Consider the following 21604-nt stretch of genomic DNA (forward strand, 5'->3'; position numbering starts at 1 on the left):
AAAAAATCTTGCGTTTCATTTTGTTTAAATACAAAAAAATTGCACCCCCCCCCCCTAACAGAGCATATAATACAATTTGCTAAAATATATCCATGTATTCTTCTAATGAGTTAATTCTATCAAGGCAGTGCGATGTGGATTGAAAAGCGCCAGCTAATCATTCCTCAGAGGCCCTGTGCAGTGCAAAGCCAAGTAAACGACTTCACATATGCCTTTTTGTTTCTTCATGAGGCCACTCAAGCCTCTGTAACATTTTGCACAGCTGTGAACGTTAGCACTGCACTTAAATACAGGAAAATATATATTTAAAAAGTAAATAAAACACTTAATGATTAAATTAAATGCATTTCAGATAAGTTAAATAAAATGTTTAACTAAATAAGTATTTAAAAAGATTAAATGCAAATGTATTGAATTTATGTTACGCAACTGAACTGGATTTAGGCAGTGATTTTATTACATACCACTAGATGGAGACGGCGTACCACTAGTGGTACTATTACTCCCCCCACACACGAAAAAAAATGAAAAATGCAATAATTTCACTTTTGTGTATTTTTTAATTTTAATTATTTTTTTAGAGGCAGAAAATGTCATGTGATATTTGTAATGTGTATTTTCACTTCAGTTTCAAAATGAAGAAAATATCTAAAAAAAAAAAAAAAACATTACAATAAAAAAATATAAATCCATAAAAATATAATGGAGGATACATAATTACAATGTAGTCTTGGAGTATTTAACCTTTCAAAATAATTTATCTGAGAAATCAGTGCATTAGTTTTATTCTTGTATTTTTTGTCTTTACTAAGTTTAACAATGTAAAGACCGCTAATGGAACCAGTTTGCACTAATATTTCTATGGGTAAACATTAAAATAAAGCCAACACAACCCAGTCATAAACATATTCATATATATTTTATTCTCAATACGACAAAAATACAAAGAATATTCAGGACAGACTCTCATTAGTCACACAATTAATACTCACTTCACAAGAATGCTCTTTGAATTACATGACCTAAAGTTTGAAGCTCAAACTCCAAGAGTACCTTTGAATCGTATTGCATCCATCATATAATAGCATCTATTTCATCTTAAAAACTAAGCCAATTTAGACTATGGTACATAGTGTAGGCTGCTCGTTGAGGCTTTTTAAAAGTATACAAGAGACTGTATAAACTGCTACAGCTGTTGAGAAATACTTTTTTTTAAAATTTATTTATTTATTTATTTTAAAAAGACTCGTGTGACCAATTGCTCATAAAAAGTAGGAAATACTCTCGGCGTGACAAGACTTTACATTCTCATCCCATGTAGGATGGGCAATGACAGGACAAAATACAGGAGGCAAAATGATAACATGGCGGTGAATACATGATCACGAAAAAGACTGGAGCAGAGGTGGGGAGCCTCCTATTTAACCCGGACTGCCGTGCAAGTCAAAAAATGCACTTTAGAATAATAAACATTTGTTTTGATAGGTGGCGGCACGGTGGACGACTGGTTAGCACATCTGCCTCACAGTTCTGAGGTCCTGGGTTCAAATCTGGCCTCGCATGTGTGGAGTTTGCATTTTCTCCACCCATGCCTGCGTGGGTTTTTTGCCAGGTACTCCGGTTTCCTCCCACATCCCCAAAACATGCGTCGTAGGTTGATTGAAGACTACATTGCCCATAGGTGAGAATGGTTGTTTGTTTATATGTGCCCTGCGATTGGCTGGCGACCAGTTCAGGGTGTACCCTGCCTCTCGCCCAGAGTCAGCTGCGATAGGCCCCAGCACGCCCGCGACCTTATAGTGAGGGTAAGCGGTACGGAAAAAGGATGGATTTTTGACAGGTATAATCTTTTTCTCCCGAAATTTAGTGAAAATCGACCCTGATTGGAAAAAGGTTCCCCACCCCCGGAGTGTCAAGAGACTTGGGTGTCATTCTGTACAGTTCTGAAGACAAAAAGATAGATGTGTGAGAGAGAGAGAACTTGGGTGTCATCTATACAGTTCTGAAGACAAAAAGATAGATGAGAGAGAGCGCGAGGGGGGAATGTGCATAAAAGTATCTCACAAATACATTTACAGTGATATTCAATTTCAATAAAAATGTCCTTCTGGAGTAGAAATTCACCCTTAGAGAAAAATGTCATATATACACTTTGTACATTTAAATAAAAACATGCAAGTGTTAACATCTTCCTATTGAGAAAAAAACCCAATATACCCTGGATTCATTAATATTAATTACTACTTACAATGAAATCTCATGAACAATCACACCCCCCCCTGATATATTTACATCATCCTGTTTCATCAAATGTTACAAGCAAAAAAATAAAATAAAAAATTAAAAAAAAGGGGGGGGGGGGGCAGAAAAATAAATTAGAAAATGGGTTAAAAACAATGCTTCAATGTATACATTTGTACTTACAAAGTGTACCAGTGTATGAACACATTGGCTGGCTTGGTAATTTAATTAAAAACAAAACAAAAAACAAAAACAAAAAACTCAAGAGGATTTTCCTATGAGAAAAAGTGGCCTCCAGCTTTAGGTACATACAGAATGGCACAAACCAACTGTTCTTCTTTTTCTTTTTTTTTTGTCTTTTGTTTTGTTATAAAATATACACACAAACATGTACTGTCTAAAACCAGTACACTACCTTGCAAAAAAGGCATTGGACACTTTTTTTTTTAACGTTATATATAAAAAAAATTTATAAAAAAATCACAGGCCTAAGAATAAAAAAAAAAAAGTCTCCACTGATCCTTTTTGTAAATAATAATAATAAATTCTGCATAGATTGAAAAATAAAAATAATTCATCTTTTTTTTTTTTTTTTTCAAGCGTTAAGAGGGAAAAAACAGTCAGGCCAGGGAGCCGGTGAAGGTTGACGGTGTGTGGCAGCTACTCTGAAGTTGAATAATGAGCTGGAAAGTATAACTAGAAGGAAATAATACTTCTTTAGACTGACCGAGACATTTTCTAGCACTGCTTGTTTCCATGTCGCTGTGCTGTATAAATTGTGCCGACGCGGAAAGTAAAATAGAATATTTTATTCGACGTAGACACGTGTCTTAGTGTATTCCGTAATGTTCAACACTTTATACTCGCTTCTCCCATCCTTTTATGTTGAAAGCAATTGTGACACCAGACACTTAAGTGACGCCATCCAGCTTTCTGGCAGATAGATGCTGGAATTTTCTCTTACGGCAGTGATGTGGCAATTTGCAATTTTTGTGTTGAAAGACGCCAATGTCGCAGTGATCAACTGTTAATTTATAGCCAAATGATTTGAAATCATGTTTAATTCAAAATGAGCAAATTTCACTTAATTAGTCATATTATTATTTATTTACGACAATTAATGTCTTTGTTCATCTTTCTATGCCAGCAATGTATAGTGACAGGTAGAATTATTAAATGGTTTTCAATTTTTGTTTGATGGCGTGATGTGAGATTTTTCTAATCATTTGCATAATTGCTTAATTCGCCAAGTAATTTTTAACTCACTGTAACAATATAAATGCTATTAGTATGAGGTGAACGTAATGCGTAATGTGTCTTTACGGGTCAATTGGCCATAGCTAAAGCCTTTACGTACTTGTGTAGATAGGTAACTAGTTGGAATCAAATGCTGGATGCAATCAAAAAAATTAATCACTAAATATATTTCAATATAATTATCAATCGATTGTTATGCCAGTCCCTAATCTCAACAGATCATAGAGTATTTCTGCAAGTGTGTTTATTTAACCAACTGTAGATAATGGGAGGCGTGTATTTGGGGAGTGTGGAGGACTATTAAGGGGGAGGCGTGTATTTGTGCAACATTACCGATATCTTACATTTCATATCCTGTTAAACTGGAATTTAAAACATAACAAATACGTTACTCTCTTGCGTATCTTAACAGACACACACAACATTGTGGAGCAATCATGTTAGTTTCCTGGATTGGTAATCGTCATTTAAGACAGATCTTTAATACTTTGCATTAAGTCTTAACACTTACATTCATCAGAGAGACTGTTTGCCTGCTTCGGGAGGAGCTGCTGTATTAGTTAATGATAGCGGTCAAATGACTTCAGCAGTTAACTCTTGAACATCTATGAACAAACATTTGAGAATGAAGCCTTCATTTGTCTTGTGTGGCTGATGCACTCAGCGACTAATTGAGGACATGGCATCTATTCGTGGGGATGGCCACTATTTGAGGAAACACGGTATACGAATCTATCCTCTCACATTACTTGCAGACATTTATTTCTACTCTGGTCTTGATTAACAAGCTCAATTATGATTCTTTTAATTTAAAAGAATCACACATACTTTGCATTCCATTTTAAAAACCTGTCAAATCGTTTTAAAACGTTTTGAAAGGCGTAAACTGCCCATGAATATAAATAAAATCTATATATTTGAAATAAATGCTCTTTATAATGCTATAAATGCAACACTGGTAATCTGCCTCTACTCGCTTGTCAGATGCCAGATCAGTTTCCCAGCAGGGTGTGCCTTTGATAAAAGCTCATGTAAATAACTGCATTGAATTCATGGACACCACTTAAAACAGTCCCTGTGGTGACTCATAAAAATACACACTGGGCAAACAACAGTGTATGGAAGTGACTTTCCTGAAGGATATTTCTCAATGGCTACAGAGGAAAACTAATTTGATGGGAAGAACCACCGACTTCCTTGGCTTCAAGCAGCGCTAAATCGCTACTCTGATCCGTTTTAAGAAGACTGGGAGACTAAACAAAAAGTAATTGTGACATCTAGAGGTCATTTACATGCATCTGGATGAGGTATGCGCAACTGGATTAGCAATTCATAAACCCACCTGTCTTAATTCATGAAATTGGGATTATCACAAAAATAAAAAACAAAATATTATAATGCTATAAAGATTATTTACGGATGTGCACAGTAGCCCTTCCCTGTGATCTAACAGGTGTGCTCCAGAAATTTTAAATCAAGCAGATGCACGGAAGCTCGGTTTGAAGCAAAGCTTGAAACCTTTTGTGGTTAAAAACATAAAACACAACATTGTTGCCAAAATGTAAAAACAAAATAATAAAATAAAATTAAAAAAAAATTAAAAAGGGTGAAAAATGACCCCAACTGCCCCCCCCCCCCACAAAAAAACTAAGGTGTGAGAAGGGGGGTGGGGGAAAATTCTGTTTTCCTGTAGCTCACATCGAAGGCACAAAAACCGATAAAGAGAAAACCTTTATTTGAAAATTTTAAAGCACCTTTGGTGTTTCGTGGGAGGTACTTTGGTGGGGGTGAAATTAAAACCTTTAAAAAGACAAAAATAGCCTATCAACACAAGCGCAGGGAATAAATAATAAATAAATCACCTAGCACTTCAGGGCCAAACAGATAAAAAAAAATAAGTCATGTTTCATCTCTGTAAAGATGCGGATATGTGAAGAGTGTGACGTGTTGCTTCTCACCGGGATGGTTTCAATTTGCTGAGTGTTTGGAAAACTGGCGCAGATAAAAAAAAAAAAAAAAAAAAAAAAAAAAAAAAAAGGATACGCACACACACTTGGAGATATGCTTGAGAAGTTCATCCTCACGTGCGTGTGTGTGCTCAGAGGTGGACTGCGTGTGTGTCGCTGAGGTGTAGCTGTGTGTGGGTGGGCGAGCAGCGTGCAGGGAAAGGATGGGGTGGGGGCTGGTAAAAAGCGACAGTCCTCGCTAGGGAACAAGCTTGGCGTCCAGTCGCAGCCAGTGCAGGCCCTGCCGGGTGTAACGCACCAGGTCGGTCATGCTGCTGGTGTTGAAGATGAGAGGACCCATCACTTTGTCCAACTCCTGGAAGAAGTCTGAAGAAAAACAAGGAGAGATAAGATGAGAAGCAAAATAACCTAAATGTTAGCTTCAATCTTGTAATTTCTTTAACTACTACTTCCTTCTTTGTATTTTCCAGCAGTCTGGATGCCATGTGGCACCATGCTGCCTCTCACAGGTCAGTCTTAGTATAACAACAGTCAGACAGAAATTTCTATCTCTCAAACATGACATGATAGGGGAGGTCTCTATCTGCGACTGGGACTGAACAGTGATCTGCTTCCGGCCTTCATAGTGCATACTCTGCCACAGTGTAGGTTACCTGCACTAGTGTAGATGCTGAAAGGAAGTTCGGTAAAAAACTTGCATGATGACTCCCATGTGATCTTCATTACATATCTGACCAGAAAATTTGAAATTGTGTGCAGACTTCATCTTGTGTGGGACCGCGACCTGTCTGAATCTCTGCAAGCTGTTACAAGAGGAAAGCGTGGGACAGGGGTTCAGAGACGTGTGTGAGGTGCTGCACCCATTCCCATTAAATGGCAAAACCTTCTTGGAGTGAACATCAATAAGACTGAGTTGTTTGCCTTGCTCTCAGATGCTCCGTTCAGATCACTTGTGCAGGAGCACAAACCGCTCGCTATCAATAATGATATGGAGGTCGATAGCAAGCCACGACTCCAAGGTGCATGAGGACACTGATGTTCTTAAATGTTTTCTATGCAGCAAGAAATGGCCATCATAGAAACATTATTCAGACAGTTGATACAGATGTTGTCCTGCTCGCTGTGGCTCAGACTCGACAGCCAGAAGATGAGCTTTTGTTGGCTTTTAGAACTGTGATACTAAGCAGCACATGAAATTGCAGCAGGACTAGGGCCTAAGAAAGCACTTTATTTATTTGGTGTGAACTGTGTTCTACACTGTCTGTCAAAGCACTTTGTGAACGTGTTTTTAAAGGTGCAATATAAATAGTTATTATTATTATAAGTAGAAAAAGTTCAGTTCAGAGTACACAGCCCTCTGCTTCAAGCTCCACTATTAATATTATAACTCTTATATGATACGAGGATTGAGTGCATTCTCACCTGAACTGGTTGCCAGCCAATCGCAGGGCACATACAAACAAACAATCATTCGCACTCACATTCATACCTACAGGCAATTTAGAGTTATCAATTAACCTACCATGCATGTTTTTGGGATGTGGGAGGAAACCGGAGTGGCCGGAGAAAACCCACGCAGAACTCCACAAAGGCGGGGCCAGGGATTGAACCCCGGTCATCAGAACTGTGAGGTAGACGCTCTAACCAGTCGGCCACACTTTGGTAAGTAGTTATTGTTAAATATATTAACTTTAAATATTTATTCAAATGTGTTAATAATAATAATAATAGCTTAGCTTTATAGACAGCAGTGCCAGAGGACACTTCATAAAACCCTGCAATTACATCTTATAGTTTTGAATTAATCTATTGTTTTATTTTATTTATTCATATTGTTCTTTATGAATTGTGAATTTATGATCAGTAAATATTTATACATTTGATTTCACTGCTCATTTTAGGCTCACCACCACTGCACTAGAAAAAGAGAAACTGCACTTTAAAAGGACTGCCCTCATTTAAAAGAAAAAAAAAGAAAAAATTATAATGCCTTACCTTTCTGCTCCTTGGCCAGCTGCTCCGCCTGGTCCCACACCTCAGTGGCATACAGGAAGTTGGAGGTGACCTGCACATAGCTGGCAGCCATCTGGTGGATGCGCTGAGGTATGGTCACAGATGAACCAGTGCTGCTGCTGCTGCTGCTGACCGACGAGTAACCGCCTGCCGTGCCCGGAGACAGCTTGGGGGACACTGGTGAAGGCATTCCCGCTGCCTTGCTACATATGGGGAAGAAGAAGAAACAATGTTTAGGTAAATTGTACCTGCTGTAAATATATTTTCTAACTTGAATGCAACTACATAGAGGCTGGGTGGACTTACTTTCCCATTCCAGGAGAGGGAGCCTGGGTGTTACTCAGAGAGTTCTGGTCAATGGAGGAAGAACAACATTACACAGAATCAGAAAGCAGGAATTTACATTCAGTGGATTTACTGTAAATGCTCATCTGGGGGTTTTAAGTGGCAGCGAAACAAGAGTTCAAGTTGTAGTGGTGAGCAGTACCTTTAATTGCTCTGTAAGTGTTTTGGAGTATTTAAGAGCACTGTCTTTCCTCAGCTTGAATAACCGCAAGTGGAGCAGAGACTGACATCGTAGGCTGGAAGAAAAGGGGGTAAATGTTCAGTGTTAAAAAGAAAACAACACACAATAGAACACTTAAAGGGGACATAATATGGAAAATTTTGTTTTTCATTGTTTGTATACAAAAAGTTGGGTCTCTGGAGTCCTTGCCCGTTAATCAACTGTGAAATTACCTTATGTGTGCACCGAGTTCCAAAATCTGTAAATGTTGTTGTGTGACTTTGATGAGCGCTCTGCTTGACTGACTGGGAGCATTTCCTGCCGACACGCTGCTTATATAGAGGAAAGGCGGACGTGACTGAGGACAGCATGCGGATGTTAAAGGCTGAAGGCACGCCCCCAGTAGGTATATAGCATCGGTATGTGCATTGTGCAAAACAACATCGGTTTGGCTAAGGACCCCCGAAAACGGCACCTACGAAGAGACACGCTTACGAAGCACAGTTTAAACTGAAAGCTAACAGTTATGCGGAGGAACATGGGAATCGAGCAGCCGTGAGAGAATTCAAGATCAACGAATCCATGGTTCGCAAGTGGAGGAAGCAGGAAAACGAGTTTCACCAAGTCAAGAAGAGGAAGCTGAGTTTCCGCGGAAACAAGGCAAGGTGGCCCGAGTTAGAAGACCAACTCGAGCAAACGGCGCCATCTATCCATCTATCGTCGGGCGAGTTACGCCACCATATGTGAATGGATTGTGGATGCCTAGGCTGCTTTGACTGTTGTCCGAGCTTTCGCGAAAGCTGGCATCATTGCTGAACAGACCCCCGGCAACGAGACTGACTCCGACATTGACGAGAGAGAACCCGGCATGTTTGATGGAGAACTTGCCCAGCTGTTCATTTCGGATACAGAAGATGAGGACTTTGATGGATAAGTGGATGAGGATTGATAAAAACATAACGTGAGTACATTGTTAAATACTACAAAAAATTACAACCGAACTTTTTTTAAAAATACGCTAGCATTAGGGTGCATGCATGCTACCGTATGTTTTAAGCTAGCGTATGTTTTACCGTGCCTGCACCCAATAATACGGTGCGCCTTATGTATGTGTTAAATACAGAAATAGACCCCGTAACTGAGACTGCGCCTTTTAATACGGTGCACCTTATGGTCGTGAAAATACGGTAAGTAAATCTTCAGTTGTGTGTCTATATTTTAAAATGTGTCTTTGAGCAAAATGTGTACGTCTACACTTCTGTTATTATAATGTAAATTAGCCCCACTATTAAGTAACACTGGGGCTAATTAACATAATAACCGCACTTTCTCCACCCTAAAAATGACCAGCGAGGCTGGGTGAAGATCCAGAGCCACTTTCAATGGCCATAGTCTAGCAGCGCACACTTGCCGACAAGAACCAAATCATGTTTCCACCAAGCAGAACAATTAAATACAAGTTTTTGTGTTTCTACTATCAAATGGTACCAACATAGCGAGCACTTTTCGGCACCACTCGATTGGGGCAGGGTACCTCAAATGTGGAACTAAATGGGTGATAGCCACTAAGCACCGTTTACGCTACCCTGACACATAACGGGGCGATGAAGCCCACTGTGGAATTTCCTCTGGAGGTAGTGTGGTTTGTGGTAGTGTAGACGTTTTTTTCACACCAGCCATTTAAGCCGTCTTTTTCACAGCTTGCTGTCCTGTGTCCAAGGTACCGATGAAGGATGGGGAGTTCAGGTTGTGCCGGAAATTTGCAGGCTTCTGTAGTAGTATCAGATACTGATAGTGGGGAAGCCTACACTCGTTTATGTTGGAAGCCGTCGCAGACATTAGCCATCCATCTAAATATCTCAATGTTCGAAGCTGCAACAGCTGTGTGAATGTTTTTTCCTTTAACTATTTAAAAAAAAAAATATATATATATATATATATATATATAATCAGCCCTCCTGGTCTCAGCTGGGTCTGTTGGGTTCTTGCATTGCCTGTGTTCCTCATTTTTTACCATTTTATTTTTGAATATAAGAGCATGACAATTATCTTTTTTTGGTATGCTTTTTTGTCTGTCAAAGCACTTTGTAAACTTGGGTTTTTAAAAGTGCTATATAAGTAGAGTTCTGTCTGAAAGGCACACGTGACTAAATACCATTTCTAATGTTAAACCTTTGATGGGCCAATTTGCTGGGAAGGCATGGGGAATTCTGAAATATTGGAATTGGGTAGTAAAGTTTCATACTTCTGCTGTGTTGAAAGCAATTGTCTCTCTGGCAATTATTTTAGACTTCACACGAGATGCTGAAGTGTCACACATCTAATGATATGTTTGCTGCGCACACCCTTGCAGCAATATCTTCAATTCGCTGAAGTCTGCGTGAAAGGTAAATGTGGATAAATATTGGGATCACTGTGTAAAAGAGGCTTGTGAGTGGAAAGAGCAGCTAACTTGGCGGCAACATGTATTTAAGTCAGAATACCAACCATAGAACAGCTACCCGCTTGTCTGCTGGAGTTGCATCAGGGGCCATGTAGCTCTTTAACTTCATTGTGTACCTGACCGTACAGACATAACATGTATTAGCTTATAGGATAAACAGTTTTACGTCAATATAAAAATGTTTGCTTTCGCCTTACTTGATAAGCTCCACCGTTTCAGCATACATGGGAAAAGGAGACTTGGCTTCCTGGGCGCTCTTCTCGAGGGCGTTGCCGCACTCGATGAAAGATACCACGGCGTCCAGGTAGTAAATGGCCTTCTCAAAACGGTCTAGCTAAATAGACATGAAATAAAACAATTGTCAGGTGCAGTCAGTTACACATAGCCACCTGCTCCTTGTATTGTGTCTGAGCAACTAGTCTTTCTCCCTCAAACTAGGAGAGAAAATCACCTTAACCTAATACAATATGGACATATTATGCTATTAGGCTATTGAGCTCAATGGAAAATCACTTGGGATGTTGTTTTGCATGAACAAGTTACAACAGGGGTGGACAAACCTCTGTGCTCAAGGGCCACATTTATTAAAGTAAATAAATAATAAATAAATACTAGGGATGCACGAAAATTTAAATTCTCCGCCGAAAACCAGAGATGAGGAAACCGAGGCCGAAAAAAAAAAGGAAATAATGCTAATTAATAGTAAAATTGCATTTATGGCTATAACTACAGAGCTGCCAACCTAGAGAAACTTTCGCCTCAGTGAGTCCGCATTGTGTTTAGCAGCGTTAGCTAGCCAACAGTAATTCGTAAGTAGCTGGGTCACCGCTGGCCACGTTTTTTGATTGCGTCATCACAAAATCCAGTTTCGGCGGTCTTGTTTCGGTGACAAAAGTCTTCAGCCGAAAAACGAAAATACACTTTTTCGGTCAAAATTTTTGGATGACTGACTTTTCGGTGCAGCCCTAATAAATACATTTTAATTAACCAATTTTAGAACAAAAATTTTTACAGGACTCTAGATTAGGGCCGCATTACAGAACAGAGCTGCTGTACGTGCCCAGCAGCCCATATTTTGCCTATCTCTGATTAAGAATGCGATGTGTTGAGTTCTTACCAGTGCATCAGCATTGTGTTTAAGTTTCTTGGCTTCTTGTAAGTAATGATCTGCTGAATGGGCCCTGAAAAAAATATGAACCGACAAACATGTTTAATATTCCAAGTCTTGCCTGTGTCGAATATTTTCTAAACAATTGACCGAAATGTCTCATCTCGTTGATATTAACATTTTAAAATTACTTCAACATTAATAATAACCTTGTTTCTGTGCATAACATCAACTGAATTAATACAACAATAATTTTCCTTTCTGAAAAGACATCTCGCAGCCTTGTGAAAACACATCCATAAATTGCCTTTTATGATGTAGTATCCCGCCTGAAGCGTCTCACCTGTCCTCAAACGGCAGCTTGGATCTTTGCAACTTGGAACAGTCAGTGGAGAGTGGTGGCACAGCCAGCTGGTTATCACATCCCTTGGAGGACTTCTCCTGCAGAAAGCAGTAAGCGAGAGAGGATAAAGTTTCAGGGAAGATGGGCCTAATGTTTGAAATGAGGGATAAAATGGAGAAGAACGAGTGGGAAGGAGAAAAGTTGTATGGATATTTTTTTTATTCATTTGTTATTCTCATTGCGTTTGAAGGTATGGTGTGAGTAGCTATTCCCACCAGATGATACTTCCACCAACCTTGCCATCTCGAGTGCTGCGTCCCTTGTCTTCCCCTTTTCTGTGTTTGGAGTTGGAGGTGCTCTTCGTGCTGTGGCCTCCCTCCTTGCCACTGCCTGCCCCACTAGACAGTGACGTGGAGGACTGGCTGACCGTCCTCTTCCGGCTTGGATGCTCAGCTTTCGGCATCCGCTGTAGGCCTACAATGGACGGAGAGGGCACGGGCTCCTCCTTCTTCTCCAAAGACCTCTTTGACCTGATGGAATCCAAAATTCCTCTTTGATAGGGTTGGGCAACCTAACTAAGTTTTTATACGGTGGTTTCTATAATGTGTATAAGTTATCAGGTTCATTTTGAAACTAATTGCAAGAATCTCTTTAAAATTGAAATACCACATGAAGTGTTTACAGTAGCCTCCATTAAAAACACTTACTCTTTACTGCTGCTTTTATGATGAGATTGAGACTTTTCCTCCAGCTTGCTTCGCTTGCTGTCTGGCTTGGTGCCTTCCTCGTCATTCTAAAAAAGATACGATTACACGAGATGACACAAATAACACTGCAACAGAACTCCAGTAGAATAGTTGACAAGGTCCCAAACCTTATGCTTCCTCTTGGCCTTGCTTGAGCTCTTCTCTGAGCTTTGCTTGCTGAAGTCTTTGCTGTCTCTGTCTTGGGAGTCATCCCGCTCCACTTTTATCTCTGTGGGATCTTTGTATGGGCGTCCAGGGATCCTCGATAGCAAACTAAGATCTACGGTAGATGGGAAGGGTATGGTTTAATTTGTTCAAAGAATGTAATGGAAATGTAGGTCTTTTAATTGGTCATAATACATTTAAACTGACCTATCTTGACAATTAAAACCTGTGGCGGTTGCCTGGAGGTGTAGCGCTCCTCAGGGTCACTTAGTGGAGACAGCAGCTCCTTCTCCTCCATTGGGGAGAACACGCACACGGGCGTCCTGATGCTCTCTGTGTACTTTGGCGTCTGTGAGGATGAAGGGATGCTGTCGTTTCCCTCTGAGTCCGATGACGAGGAGTCCGTGTCGACAAACTCCCGAGACTTCTCACGTGTTGACTTGGAACTTGTTTTGGCCTTGCGCTTGTCTACGGCAACGGCGAGGGCAGCTGCACTGGGCCGGGGAGAGGATTTGGGTTCCTTTTTTATGCTGGGCTTGCGAGAACCCTTGGTGGCCGCTTTGGGTCGATGAGGGGGGATCTCAGGTGCTGGCTCGCTTTCCACCCTCAGCCCTCCTTTGGGCTCCTCCACTACCGGGGGCTTTTCAGACTTTTTAGGCTGTTTCTTCCCCACGGGCCTCCGGTTCCCTGTGCTACTCTCACTCTGAGCTGGAGATTTTTGCCTACCACGGCCACTCTCGCCACCCTTTTGTGCTGCCCGAAGGTCCCTACTTGGGCCCGTTGCCGAGGAATCTTTCGATCCCCCTCCCTGGCTACTATAACCACGCCCTGAGCTGTTATCTCTGCCCTCCTTTTTGCTCTTAGTTTGAACATTATTGTTATCCAGCGGCGATGGTGGGGCTGCCTTCTTGAACCAGTTGTCCAGCTGCCACTTGTTAGCCATTGGTTGTTCGGGCTATGAGAAGGAATACATCCAAGTGAGCAACTTGAGTTCATGTTAGTGACGAACAGGCTTATTGCTGCTGGCTTTGTGGCATTTTGAAATACAAGAGGTAAACCAGAAAACGACAACAGGGTAATAGGGACTAAGTGTGGGACAAACGATAAACATTGCATTATCTCTTATTATATCAATCCACCAATCGCTGTCAGACATCATAGTACCGTATTTTCACAACCATAAGGCGCACTTAAAAGTCTGACATTTTCTCCAAAATGGACGGGGCGCCTTATAATACGACGCGCCTTATGTGTGCACCGAGTTCCAACATCTATAAAAGTTGTTGTGTGATGAGAGCTCCGCTTGACTTTCTTTATTTATTTATTTTATTTTATTTTCTGCATTTTCTGCCGACACGCTGCTTACACAGAGGAAAAGCGGACGTGGCTGAGGACAGGGGAAGGGTGCGTGAAGTAGGACGCTAAAGCCACGCCCCCAGTAGGTACATAGCGCCGTGGTGTTTTTTTTTTTTTTTTTTTTTTTTTTACCTCTTGACTGACTGGGAGCATTTCCGGGGTGTGCATTGTGCAAAACAACATCGGTTTGGCTAAGGACCCCCGAAAATGTCACCTACGAAGAGACATGCTTGCGAAGCACAGTTTAAAAGTGCAAGCTATCAGTTACGCGGAGCAACATGAGAATCGAGCAGCAGCGAGAGAATTCAAGATCAACGAATCCATGGTTCGCAAGTGGAGGAAGCAGGAAAACGAGCTTCACCAAGTCAAGAAGACGAAGCTGAGTTTCTACAGAAAAAAAAGAAAAACCTCGTGGGGAAACAAGGCGAGATGGCCCGAGTTGGATGATCAATTTGAGCAATGGATTAATAAGCAAAGAACAGCCGGGAGAAGCGTCTCTCCAGTCACCATTCGACTGAGTGCAATAACTCGGGGCTTGCCACCATTCCGGGAGGCTTGACGGACTGCTGGACATTCGTGTAAACAGGGCGTTCAAAGTGAAGTGAGCGGCGTTGGAGCCATGGATGACAGATGGCGAACACAGCTTTACTAAGACTAGGAGGGAGCGCTGGGCGAGTTGCGCCATAATTTGTGAATGGATTGTGGATGCTCGGGCTGACGTGTCTGCTTGCACTGTTGTTCGAGCTTTGACACGGCAACGAGACTGACTCGACCCTGGCGTATTTGATTGGGAACTTGGCCAGCTGTTCATTTCGGATACCGAAGATGAGGACTTTGAAGGATTTGTGGATGAGGATTGATCAAAAAATAACATGAGTACATAGTAAAATACTTCAATTAAGTACAACCGAACTCAGTTTTGCTCCCGCTGCCTTTTTAAAAACATTGTTTTAGCGTGCATGCATGGTATCGTATGTTTTAAGATAGCATATGTTTTACCATCCCAGCGTCCAATAATACGGTGCGCCTTATGTGCGTGTTAAATTCAGAAATACACCCCGTAACTGAGACTGCGCCTTTTAATACGGTGCACCCTATGGTTGTGAAAATACGTTATATATAGATAATTGCTGTATTGCGAGAGTATTGTTGTCAAAATATTGTGAAGTTGTGAGTTACTATGGGATTCCCAACCCTATAATTAAGGGAGCATAGCGACAACTCCAGTAGTAGAGGTGGACATAGGTGGGCCTTTTAAGCAACTCCGCTTCAGTGCATGTATGGTGGAACTTCAAAAGCTGTATTTACAAAACAGGATTCAAGTGAAAAAATTACAATTATTTTGCGCTCAAGTGCCACAGTTCAAATATGCATCATAAAGAGAATAAAGCACATGAAATAGGATATAGCCACAGATTGGACTCATGCCTCTTCCAAATGCAGATAAAAATCAGATACATATCAGATAAATGGCACTTTGACTGCAGCATAAATATGTATATATATATAATATATAAATATAGCACCTGAAATATGATGTTTTGATATTACAAACGGCACACACTGAACTAGTTTACATAGCGGCGTAAAAATACGTTGTCACTCGGCAGAAGACTTCTGCCAAATATTTACTGTACTTATGAATTTACTACTGCATTAGCATAAGTTAGTGATTGATTACATTGGGTTCCGTCTTCTAGTATGTACAAATTCGGGTTTTGTCGTCAAAGTAGGAAGAGTACTCTGTCATAAATTAAGGACCCCCATGTCTTCCCATTTCTTTTCTTAGTGGACTAAAGTGCATGCGTGTATGTTGAGTTACAACTTTTAGGTCATTACCTCGGGAGAAGCGGGCCGCGGGGGCTCGTTGGCCTCGCTGTCCGTCGTGCTGCTCTCACTCTCGCTGTCTGAACCTGAGCTGCTTTCTGAGCCACTGTGACTGCTCGAGTCATCTCTTGACTGCTCGGCTCCTTCACTGTTATGGCTGCCAAGGGGTGGAAAAAAAACAAAAAGGGAATCAAAATGACATTATATTGCATGTAAAAGGTGTGAGCCAAGTATAGACATTAAATAAATCACAAACGTGCTGATGAGATATAAATCAATCTTTTTAACACAAGATTTCATGTTGTGCCAGAGTGACTTCCTGAAGCTCTAACCTTGCTGATGTGTTTCTTGAGGTATTCTTGGCAGAGTCCTGTTCTCCATCACTATCCTCGCTGCTGCTGAGCTTGAGGTCATCTTCCAGCATACTAATGTACAGGAACGATATGTTTTAATCTGAGGCTTCACGTTTGGGTGTACTACCAATACACGTATAGGTCAAAATGAGAATGGAGGTGGAGGGGCAAAGTTTAAGTACATACGTTGGCTGGTCATCACAAGTTTTGGACTGGTGGCTGCTTGAGCTCTTGGAAGAACTGCCTCGCTCTGTAAAGAACAAATTGCCTTGTATATAATAAGTAAGGCATGAGAATATAAACAAACACACAAAGTGGAATCTCTAATGTTGAATGCCCCTGAAGTAGTACAATATTGAGTTAAAAAAACAGCTCAAAAGTCAGACTTTTGGGACAGCTAGAAATACTATAGAGTGGTGCCTTGACTTACAAGTTTAATTTGTTCCGTAACCATGCTTGCAACTCAAACACTCGTATCTCAAATAAATATTCCCTACTGAAATGAGTGTAAATGCGTTCAATCCGTTCCAGCCCTTTTAAAACTTCTGCTGTGCTCGCCTTGGCCACTAGGGAGCAATATATTACAATCGTACAAACACACAGGAAGAAGAGTTTCACAACTAAGTGAGTCACTGAGCAGCGAGTTGAAGTGAGTTGAGTTGAGGTCACTACCACCATACATTCACAGAGATGCCAACCCCCAGCATCACCTTTCAGGAACATTCTGGATATTTTGTCAGGAACATTTGTCAATGAATTGGATAATTGACCAGAGGTCAATTAATAAATTAATTGTTGCATGTCTAATTTCTGTACCGCTATCCCTATCCCAGCTATCTTCAGGCGGGAGGTGGGGTACACCCTGAACTGCTTGCCAGCCAATCGCAGGGCACATATAAGCAAACAACCATTCGCACTCACATTCACAGAGAAAACCCACACAGTCACGGGGAGAACATGCAATATACATATACACACAAACACACCTATATACTATACATATATATACACACGTTTTATATATTCTATATATATATATATATATATATATATATATATATATATATATATATATATATATATACACACACACACACACACACACACACACACATATATATAACACACACACATATATATCCCAGTTGTCCCAGATGATCGAACTACTCGTCACTTTAAACCGCATACACTCCTTGAAGTCTCAGCGCCCTTTGCACAATGGTCATTGCACCGGACTATTGCAATATTAGTCATTCGAACTGCTCTAAGTGCTAGAGGACTCTGCATCTTTTTGCACAATTGTTTTTTGTCAATGTCTTTATGTCTCCAAAGTGTTCTGTAAATTGACTGTCTGTTGTACTAGAGCGGCTCCAACTACCGGAGACAAATTCCTTGTGTGTTTTGGACATACTTGGCAAATAAAGATGATTCTGATTCTGATATACATACAGACCCTTTCCAAAAAAACTTTATATCATGGAAAAGTTGATTTCCATAATTCCATTCAAAAAGTTAAACTTTTATAGATTATAGATTCAGGGCCAACAATTTAAATAATTTCAAGAATGTATTTGTTTATTTTTACATAATTTGAGCTTCCAGCTACTAAAACCCACGAAATCAGGAATTCAAAAAATTAGAATACTGTGAAGAAATCAGTCCAAATTTTAGAGGCCAAGAATGTTTTAAACTGAGTGTCACACACGAATCATCTACTAAACTCAAAGCACCTGCACAGGTTTCCCCAGGTGTCATTAAATTGCTTCAGTTTGGTTCAATTGTCTCAGTTGGGTTCAATATGGGGAAGACTACAGACAACTGGCCAGAAGACCGTCATTGATCAGAATCATCTTTATTTGCCAAGTATGTCCAAAAACACACAAGGAATTTGTCTCCGGTAGTTGGAGCTGCTCTAGTACGACAACAGACAGTCAATTGACAGAGAACACTTTGGAGACATAAAGACATTGACAAGTCGTGTAAGGTCTCCAAAGACGGACGAAAAACACAAAAACGAAAACAATACTAGAGAGCGCGTTACCGAGACGACCACACTGGTAGGCGCCATCTTGGTAATGATACCCTCAATAGGATGGGTAAGCCACAAAGGTTCATAGCTAAACAGGCTGGCTGTTCAGAGTGCTGTGTCCAAGCATATCAATGGAAAGTCTAGTGGAAAGACAAAATGTGGCAGGAGAAGATGCACCAGCAAAAGATATGACCGTGGGCTTCAGCGGATTATCAAACTGAGAAGATTCAAAAATCTAGCAGAGATTTATATATAATATAGAAATATATGAGTGTGTGTCAGTAGAATCTCTGCATACAGAGCTCATATTTGTGCTGGCTCGTCAAAGCAAAAAAACTAACAAACAAAAAAAAAACGGCTGAGCGACTGCTTGCTTGCAGACTTGCATGTCGGGTCCCTAGTAAATCAAGGTTACACTACTAAAATGTTACTTAAACATTGCCTGTATTGTATTACTTCCTATTGTTTGTATTTCATTACACTACCTTGGAAAACAACCTGTATTAACTTTGGAGGTTACACTGCATTGAAGACACAGACTCATAGATTTGTTTGCCGAGGAACACTAAAAGCATTTACTGTATTGCCCCTCTGATATTTGTGCTCAATTTGACGTGAACGTGAATGAATTGTGTTATTACTCACTCTGTCCACTTGAGAATGAGTGAGAATCCTGTGGGTGGGAAAAAAAACAAAACATTCTGTATTATTTTTATGAACTTTTTAGTCATCCTTTGCCATTAGTCTGTCTAATCTGCTAATGGTCACTGAACAGCCAAGTGTTTCAAACTAGTAGGTCTCATCACTATAATGTGCTACTTAAAGAGCAGCCAAAGGTTTTCTGTGCATGTGTTTTTGAAAATAGAACCGGAGCATAAAAATTATTTAACCTTATAAAAGTTAATCGAGACATTGAATAAAAGGCAGCTGCGGGGCAATACCTACCTTGGTGGGGAATGGAAACTTGGAGGGCTCTGTCTTGCAGGGGGTGTGGATTGCTGTCAATGGAGGGGGCCAGGACTGAGTCATTTCCTGGCAGAAAGAAAACACACACGTACAGAGGGGGGGAAAAATGTGCAAATGAGCCATATGGCGCGTGCATTGCTCAACATTTCACTTCTACTGACAAGACTGTAGGCTTGTCCTCTAAATACAAAATAACTTGTATAGACATACCTTTAGAATCTCATCAACGCAGTTAGAATCTCCAGATCCCTAAAAATAGAAACAATGTTTTCAAAAACAAGTTCATACTTTGTCATAATTCCAGTATTCCCAGAGAATTTGCTGAAAGTTTCAAGCTATTCTAGTGGGTCTTTTTAGGCTAGCATCTGAGACAGACGGATTTCTCATTAATATAAGACAAGTAAATGAGCTTTGCTCTGATTGGATTGCTCATTTTCCCCAATTTTAATATGCGGAAAACAGCTTGGCTCTGATTCGTCCATATCACAGCATCTGCTAGCATCTAGATAAAAGTTTGGGGTGGCCAAGCATTCATACAGATGTTGCGTTCTTCGACGTTATTTAGACTCGCATCTCTCGCAAGAGTTTGATCGTTGGATTATTTATACAATCTAAACGCGGATTTGATTCATTTGCGCCAGATTAACATGCTCCTCCAAAACTATGTCACACTGTCTGTGATTTCAAATCCACGCGCTTTGCAAACCTCATGTCATGCATTGCCTTTTGCATTCAATCGACAAAACGCAAAGATGTCAAACAAACAATGTCACAGACTCATTTTAACCTGTTATGAATAAAACAGTAGGAAAAAAATTGATTATCGCGGAAGGGGACCTGAAATAATCTTGACAATTTAATCCATCCGAGACTATGCACTGTATGTGGTTCAGTAAGTGCTGCTGTTTTTGGTTAGCAACAGAGTTCAAATGGGTTCAGCTGTTTATTTAATGTCTGCGTCTGAAAAATAGTCAATTAACTTAGTGACTGTTATAGGGTGGAAAGTGAGGTCTTCTTGAGGGGGCACTTATTTGTTTAAGTGGATGCATGACTGCTTGCGGTACAGCGTCTATTTTAGGAAATTGAGTATTCTTGTGAATTTAAAGCTGTGTGACAATATCAGTCAAGTCATACCTCTACAGGCTGCGAGGGGATCTTGAGTTTGGTGAGTGAGGCCTTGCCATTGGACTTCATCTCCCCCATAGTACTGCTGTGTGACTGTCCACTGTAGCTTTCTGCTTGCGAGCTCTTAGCTTCCGCCGTCTCCTGGCCGTCCATAGGCCTCACATAGGCCGTGGGCTTCTGGAGCATGGAGCCTGGTTTGGACATGAGTGACGGGGGGAAGGCCTGACTTGAGTGCTGTCCGCTGGGGAAGGAGGTGTGAACCCGCGAGGGCGAGTCCCAGTTGGCCTCTCGGTCTCGTGGGGACTTGGACCGGTAGCGCTCCTTGCTGTGATGCTGCTCGGCGGCTAAGGAGCTCCGCGAGTGGCTGTTGCCGCCGGAGGAACTCAGAGAGCCCTTCGCTGGACTCGACGTGTGTGACTTTGAGTGCTCGGAAGCGCCACTGTGTTTATTCGACTTCTTTTCGCTGTGTCTTTGGCTGCCGCTGCTGCTGCCGCTACTGCCGCCGCTGCCCCTCTGGCTACTGTGCCCCCCTTGCAGTCCGGAGCGTTTCTGAGACTGAGATGAGGCGCCAGCTGATGCAGGGCCGACGGGAGTCCACTTACTGCTTTGACCGCTGCCACCTCCTCGCTGGTTCTCGCCGAACAAAGGCGCGCCAGATTTCTCCTCGGCGGAAGAAGAGCTGTTAGAGGGTTTGGTGCTGAGCTTCGGAAGTGCCTCGCCAATTGGTTCTTTCATCTCGTCGTAATTGCCCAGCATGCTCTGAATACGGCTGGACAGTTTATCTTCTTTGCTAGACTGGAAGAGGAGACAGAAATAGGGAAGCAAGAAGCGGGGTGCAGGACAATGTGATGCAGACAAAACAAGGAGAAGAGAGAATTTAGTCAGGATGGAAGTTCGTCCTTTAGTTTCCAATAAAAATATTAAAACTAAAAAGGGAAAAATGACCAACAGCCAGTAAGAAATGGGCAACCGGCTGCAGATGTACCGTAATTTCGTGTATAATGCGCATTTCCCCCCCCCCCAAAAAAATTGTCAAAAGTCAATAGTGCGCATTATACATAAGTATTGGGGCAAATGGAAAAAACCTTCACATTTTATAAATGTATGCCGCCATCTAGTGGTTATGAAAAAGCTGTACACTTTCGTTCCAAAATGCCACC

General features: G+C 41.1%; 1 protein-coding gene across 3 annotated transcripts in view; it reads right to left on the minus strand.

The window, feature by feature from the left end:
• Positions 1-900: 900 nt before the first annotated feature.
• Positions 901-21604, minus strand: part of aff4 (AF4/FMR2 family, member 4) — a 64641-nt gene continuing 43937 nt past the window's right edge. For all 3 annotated transcript variants that reach the window (XM_061701701.1, XM_061701700.1, XM_061701699.1), the window contains exons 3-21: positions 20454-21239; positions 19530-19568; positions 19299-19385; positions 18999-19026; positions 16511-16574; positions 16304-16396; positions 15984-16128; positions 12996-13743; positions 12752-12903; positions 12585-12670; positions 12173-12407; positions 11878-11975; positions 11544-11607; positions 10624-10760; positions 10471-10542; positions 7966-8059; positions 7785-7828; positions 7461-7681; positions 901-5831 (exon numbers count right to left, since the gene is read on the minus strand). In XM_061701701.1, coding sequence (XP_061557685.1) covers positions 5704-5831; positions 7461-7681; positions 7785-7828; positions 7966-8059; positions 10471-10542; positions 10624-10760; positions 11544-11607; positions 11878-11975; positions 12173-12407; positions 12585-12670; positions 12752-12903; positions 12996-13743; positions 15984-16128; positions 16304-16396; positions 16511-16574; positions 18999-19026; positions 19299-19385; positions 19530-19568; positions 20454-21239 — 3321 coding nt within the window. In that variant the 3' untranslated portion in view covers positions 901-5703. The remainder of the gene's footprint in view (positions 5832-7460; positions 7682-7784; positions 7829-7965; positions 8060-10470; positions 10543-10623; positions 10761-11543; positions 11608-11877; positions 11976-12172; positions 12408-12584; positions 12671-12751; positions 12904-12995; positions 13744-15983; positions 16129-16303; positions 16397-16510; positions 16575-18998; positions 19027-19298; positions 19386-19529; positions 19569-20453; positions 21240-21604) is intronic.

The sequence above is a fragment of the Phycodurus eques genome, chromosome 17, assembly GCF_024500275.1.
Source record: "Phycodurus eques isolate BA_2022a chromosome 17, UOR_Pequ_1.1, whole genome shotgun sequence".
In the NCBI taxonomy this organism is placed as follows: Eukaryota; Metazoa; Chordata; class Actinopteri; order Syngnathiformes; family Syngnathidae; genus Phycodurus; species Phycodurus eques.